General features: G+C 44.1%; 1 protein-coding gene across 1 annotated transcript; it reads right to left on the bottom strand.

The window, feature by feature from the left end:
• Positions 1–1,717: 1,717 nt before the first annotated feature.
• Positions 1,718–6,676, bottom strand: LOC136351828 (uncharacterized). Its single transcript, XM_066304236.1, has one exon. It carries the CDS (start codon positions 6,455–6,457, stop codon positions 5,051–5,053), a length of 1,407 nt encoding a protein of 468 aa, XP_066160333.1. The 5' UTR covers positions 6,458–6,676; the 3' UTR covers positions 1,718–5,050.

Raw genomic sequence — 6,676 nt, 5'->3', positions numbered from 1 at the left:
TTTTTTCTACCCACATCCTTCTCTCGATAAATCATTTACTCTCGGTTGATTCATTTTATTAGTAATTTAATTTACTAACACAGTGGCCATCTCATGATGTTATTTCCTCGATTATTTCCCCATGTGTACTGTTAGGTGATTCAAAATTTTTGAATCCATGGCATGCATGTATGTCTCCCCACTATGTATGTACTGTGTACATGTGCGTCTTTTATTTTTTAATCTATACACTGTGCTATTTTATTATTTATTCTTTATTTTGTACATATATTTAGGAGCATATGTAAGTTTATATTTTGCAGTGGCTGAGAACATATATCAAATTTTGTATCTCAGCTTGCGAGGTTTATTTGATGTTGCTCCTATGTGTACCTCTGATTTTGATTTTGAAGTGTGTACCTTGTAATATAGTAGTATATTACAAATTTCATTCGTATTTGAAGGTGTGTGTCATATTAAATCTGGTACTCACTTAGTGACATATCTCAAAATCCAGTACATATTCCAGGATATATATCATATGTCAAAACTCGGTGCACATTCAAGGGACATATCTAAAAATATTATAGACTTCAGACATATGTCACATATCTCATATTTGTTTTACAAGCTTTCCACATATCACAAATTTTATACAACTGTGTATCAAAATATATCTCAAATTCAAAAATATCTCAGCTTTTGTACATGGCCGCATCAAAATATCCCAAGCATTTCAATAAAAGGACAAGAACAACTACTATAAGTTACAAGGCATTTCAGTAAAATTCAAAACTTTCAGTCTGAAGAAGTTTCAGTAAAAATATTCAAACAACTACTCTGCTCAACAGGACCATATGCAGTTCAGAAAAAAAAAATCAATACAGGAGCACTGATGAACCAGAAAAATTTACAAAACTGTTATTCAAATATTCAATGCACATTTTCAAAACTGCTATTCAATTCACCTTTTCATAAAGTTTAGAAAACTGCTATCTACAAACAAAAAAACTCATTCAGAGCTTTCCAATCGAACAAGATTCAGAACTCAACCGTTCTATTCACAGGAATCTACTCCAATTGCTCTGTTCAACCAGAGAATCACATAACGTGAACTTAATCCAATTAATAGAGAAATCCCCGTCAACTTAATCCAACAGATATCCCCTTTATCTGCTCTGTTCATCCATCAAGGCAACAATTTCAAAAGAACTAAATCTAAAGCAGAAAATGCTTATAGGAGAACTCAACGTTGAAAGAAACTGCAAATGCAAATGCGAACACTGTACTTCTTGAGAAGAAATTCCTGCATTTCGAAACCAAGGAGCTCTAGTCCTCGCAATCATCTGGTACGTACATAAACATTCAAATCTGGACTTATCGTTACTATGCCATCCCCCAAGCTTTGCTTCCTCCGATGGGATCTGCAGCACAGCCGCTGAAGCTGAGCGCCATCGCACAACAGAGAAGTTCGGCCATGCGCCAGGAGGCAGCCCAGGCTTCGCCGATGCCTGTGCTACCCTGCTGCCCCCGAGGACGCTGCAGCCCCCATCGCCATCTCCCCCACGCACAACGGATCTGATGAAGGAAGCCTGTATATCACCTCAGCCTGCGTCACATGCACAAGTGTCACGAACTCGCAATCCGGCACCGGCGTCTCGCCTAGTACGTGGTTGCAAGCTTCTGAGTTTGAGAGATTTTGGGGATTTGAGAGGAAGAACAGAGGAGGAAGACAAGGTAGGTAGGATTAGTTTTATATTTCTTCTCATCAATGCCTTGACTCAATTGGTCAGGTCTGTATTTATACACCGACACATGGGCTCTCACGGGTTCAGCCCAACATGATGAAGTGGCCCAAAGACTCAATACACCCAAGAGTACTGTAACACACCACGACAACATAAGAACATGACATTCCCTCCCCCTTATGTTGCAGCTTGTCCCCAAGCTGGCGCTGATGGAAAACGTTGCCGCAGTTCTCCGATGTTCTCCCAGGTAGCCAAATCTGCAGGCATGCCCGTCCACTGCACCAGACCATGAGGGACTGCTGTTCGGCCACGCTTGATGAGTTGGCGGCGCACTGGACCTGCATCTTCCAAATTCTGCACAGGCAAATCAGCACAAACAGGCGTACCTAACTGTATTACCTTCTTAAGCAGAGAGACATGCACAACAGGATGTATTTAGCTCCCTTCCGGCAACTTGAGACGACAAGCTACAGCTCCGATTCGTTCCAGGACTTCATATGGACCAAAATAACGGAAACTGAGCTTCTGGCAGGTTCTCTTGGCCACTGACAACTGAACATAGGGTTGCAATTTAAGATACGCCATATCTCCAACTTCGAATTGTCGTTCAGACCTGTGTTTGTCAGCTTGATGCTTCATTCGCTGTTGAGCTCGCAGCAATTGTTGACGAAGTAGTTCATTGAGACCTGCCCTTTCTTATAACCACACTTGCACATCGGGTACAGTGCTTTGCCCCAGATCTGCTACTCCAAAGTGGCTGGGCTTTCGAGCAAACAAGACTTCATATGGAGTTTTGCCCAAAGCGCTGTGGAAGGAGGTGTTGTACCAGTATTGTGCCTGAGATAACCAGCTGGACCACTTTGTCGGACAAGCATGCACTGTACAGCGAAGGTAAGCTTCAAGGCATTGATTTAATCGCTCTGTTTGTCCATCAGTCTGGGGATGGTAAGAAGAGCTCATATTCAGCTTCACATCAGCAAGCTTGAACAGCTCTTGCCATAATGCACTTGTGAAGATCCTATCTCGATCTGAGATAATGAACTGAGGCATTCCAAAAACATCATAAATGTGAGTCATAAAATATTGTGCAACAGTCAATGCTGTGAAAGGGTGAGCAAGGGGTATGAATTTGGCAAACTTGGTGAACTTGTCAACCACAACCATCACAGTGCCGAACCCACTAGACTTGGGCAGCCCTTCCACAAAATCTAGACTAACTGTGTGCCAAGCTTGAAGTGGTACTGGCAATGGTTGCAACAGCCCAGGAAGCTTGCAATGTTTGACCTTAGCTTGTTGACAAGTTTCACAACTCAGAACATATTGCTGGACATCCTTCTTAAGACCCTTCCAGCTGAATAGCCCCCTTATTCTCTGATAAGTTGCATGGATTCCTGAGTGACCACCCAAGCCACTGTCATGAAGAGCTAACATCACTGCTTGCTTAGCCTCCAGGTGATTACCCAGCCAAATCTTCCCCTTATGCCTAATAATTCCTCGTTGTAACTGAAATTCCCCAACTCCTTCAGGATTCAAACTGAGCTCAGTTAACAAGTGTTTGGCTTCTTCATCCTTCTCATATCCTTCTTGTACAATTTCCAGCCATTTTGGTACACAGGTGGATATAGCTTGGCTCTTATCTTCTTCTTTTCTTGACAGTGCATCTGCTGCTTTATTTTCTTGCCCCTTTTTGTATTTCAGTTTGTACTGCAACCCCATTAACTTAATAAATGCTCTTTGTTGCATTCCTGTGAGCAACTGCTGCTCACTTAAATGGATAAGGCTCTTGTGATCAGTCTGTATAGTAAACACATTGTGCTGAAGATACTGTCTCCACTTTCCCACAGCTAGCAATATGGCCATGCATTCTTTCTCATAGGTTGAAAACCCCTGTGATTTAACCCCCAAAGCCTTACTGATATAAGCCAAAGGATGCCCTTCCTGCATTAATACTACACCAATCCCCTTTCCACTGGCATCAGTTTCTATAACAAATTCCTTCTGAAAGTCTGGTAGTTTCAGAACTGGTGCCTGAGTCAGAGCCTGTTTGAGTAACACAAAAGCTTGTTGCTCTTCAGTACCCCAGATGTAGCTGACTCCTTTCTTGAGCAAGTTGGTGAGAGGCCTTGCCAAAACCCCATAGTTCTTAATAAACTTATCCCCTTAGCTGTTTGAGAGTTTTTGGCACTGGCCACTTAGACACAGCTTGGATTTTGGCTGGATCAGTTGCCACTCCTGTTACTCCAATGATGTGGCCCAGATATTCAAGGTGTTGTTGAGCAAAAGAGCATTTGCTTGCCTTGACATACAGCCCATGATCTTGCAACAACTCAAACACTTGCTGCAAGTGTTGAACATGTTCCTGCAATGAATTGCTGTACACCAAGATGTCATCAACAAACACCAACACACATTTTCTGAGTAATGGTGCAAACACCGTGTTCATTAATCCCTGGAAAGTTGCAGGGGCGTTTGTGAGCCCAAAAGGCATAACTCTAAACTCATATAGCCCATGGTGGGTTCTAAATGCAGTCTTATATTCATCCTCCTCCAACAGCCTGATTTGGTGGTAACCTGACCTGAGGTCAAGTTTTGTGAACCACTGTGCCCCAGCCAACTCATCCAGCAGCTCATCAACTACAGGCATTGGGAATTTGTTCTTTACAGTCACCTCATTCAGGCCCCTGTAATCCACACAAAACCTCCATGTCCCATCCTTCTTCCTGACCAACAACACAGGGGAGGCAAAAGGACTAGTACTGGGTTTAATGATCCCTTGTTTCAGCATCTGAGACACTTGTCTCTCTATCTCATCCTTCTGTCCAGGGGAGTACCTATAAGGTTTCAGGTTGACTAGTTTTGTGCCTGGCATGAGTGGAATTCCATGGTCAAACTGTCTATGGGGTGGCAAAGTTCTAGGTTCCTGAAACCTGTCCTGGAACCTGTTCAGAACTTCCTGAACCTCTAGGGAAAGTCCTTGCTCCAACCCTTTCTCCTCTAGTGCACACAACTGCACCAACTGAGAGATTGCTCCAGCCTTTGCCATCCCTTTGAGTTGCCTTGCTGTCACAGGCTTACATTGGTAAACAATTGTTCCTTGACCCCAACTAGAGTGATTCTCTTTTCTTCATAAGTGAATCTCATTTTCTTTCTCTTCCAATCCACCCACATGGGACTGAATTCCTCCAACCACTCCATACCAAGGATCATGTCATAACCACCCAGTGGAAGCACCTTCAGATCAGTTTTGAAAGTTTTTCCCTGACACCACCACTCCAAACCATTCACCACTTGATTGCAGAGCATTTTACCCCCATCAGCTATGGTTACTTGTGATGGCACACACTCCTGGGTAGACAACTGCAACCTTGACACCAATTGCTCTGACAAGAAATTGCTGGAACTACCAGAATCAACCAGGACAAGTATCTCTTGATTCTGTAACAAGCCCGCAGTCTAATGGTCCTTTTCCCAACTGTACCAGAGACTGCACATTCAGAGAGTACCAGTTCCTCATCACTTGTTCCTTCCACATCATCAGCCTTGTTACTGTCCTCTTCTTGCGCCAGGAACACCTCTAGCAATTCTTCCAGAACATGCAGCTGCACCGATTTTGGGCACTTGTGTCCAGGGCCATACTTTTCCCCGCACTTGAAACACTCTCCTCGAGCCCTTCTAGCTGCTTTTAGTGAATCAAATCTCTCTTCCCACTTGGGCTTTTCCTCCACCTTCTTGTTCTCATCAGGGCTAGGGCCCAGAATTCCTTTACCAAGGAATGGGGTCTTGACAGCAGGCTTGTACTGCTCTTTGTATGTAGTTCTGCCAACAGTCTTCACTGTGATTTCTCCCAGCAAGTCCTCCTGCGTTTTAGCAAGTGATAGAGCAGCATCAACAGTTCTAGGCTTGTGCAGCTTAATAGCTGCTTTAATCTCACTTTTCAACCCACCAACAAATTTAGTAACAAAAAAGGTTTCATCAAAAGCCTTATTATAAACTAAGACTTTATTCATGATCTCTTCAAATTTGGAATGGTATTCCTCCACTCCCCCTAATTGCTTAAAACCTTCTTGTTCTTCCAAATGTTGCTCGTATTTATCTCTACCAAACTTGCTATGAACTTCTACCACTAGTTCAGGCCAACTCTCTATGCAATGCAACTCCTCATAGGTTTGGAGCCGAAGTGCTGCAGTGCCAGTGAAATGCAAGGTGGCAAAGGAAGCCCATGTTTCATAAGGAACATGATACATGCTGAAGTATTTTTCACAATTAGTTTTCCAGAGCTTAGGATTCTCTCCATCAAACTTAGGGAAATCAGTCTTAGGCAATCTAGACCCCCCAAATTTCCCAGAGCTTTGAGATCCACAGTTTTCTCTCTCAGAATTTTCCCTCAAATCAAACTGCACAGGTGAGTGATGGAACTTGTGTTTACCCTTGACCAGGGTTCGCTCCTGGGCAAAGCTTGCCCCGGTAGCATCACCCTGGTAGTTCTCGTCGTCGCCGGGCCCTACGGGCGTTTGCTTCGCCATTGCTGGCGTCGCTTGTGCACGGGTCTCAAGTTGAGCGACCCGCGCGTTGACTTGATCCACAGCTTGACGTAGATCCTTCATGCCCAAATCCACCGTGGGGATCCACTTCTCCATGCCTTGAAGTGATCCGAGGATGGAGTTGATGCTGCTGGTGAGCTCGGTCACCCTCGTCGTCAGGAAACCGATTTCTCCCTCCGCCACCTCCATCCGCTCCGTCAGAGTTGGATTCGTCTTCTTCCTCACCAGCACGCCCGCGGATCGGCGGCTCTGATACCAAAAATGTCACGAACTCGCAATTCGGCACCGGCGTCTCGCCTAGTACGTGGTTGCAAGCTTCTGAGTTTGAGAGATTTTGGGGATTTGAGAGGAAGAACAGAGGAGGAAGACAAGGTAGGTAGGATTAGTTTTATATTTCTTCTCATCGAT

This window comes from Oryza sativa, chromosome 9, assembly GCF_034140825.1.
Source record: "Oryza sativa Japonica Group chromosome 9, ASM3414082v1".
In the NCBI taxonomy this organism is placed as follows: domain Eukaryota; kingdom Viridiplantae; phylum Streptophyta; class Magnoliopsida; order Poales; family Poaceae; genus Oryza; species Oryza sativa.
The sequence above is the reverse complement of the archived record's forward strand: the minus strand, read 5'-3'. Positions and strand labels throughout refer to the sequence as shown.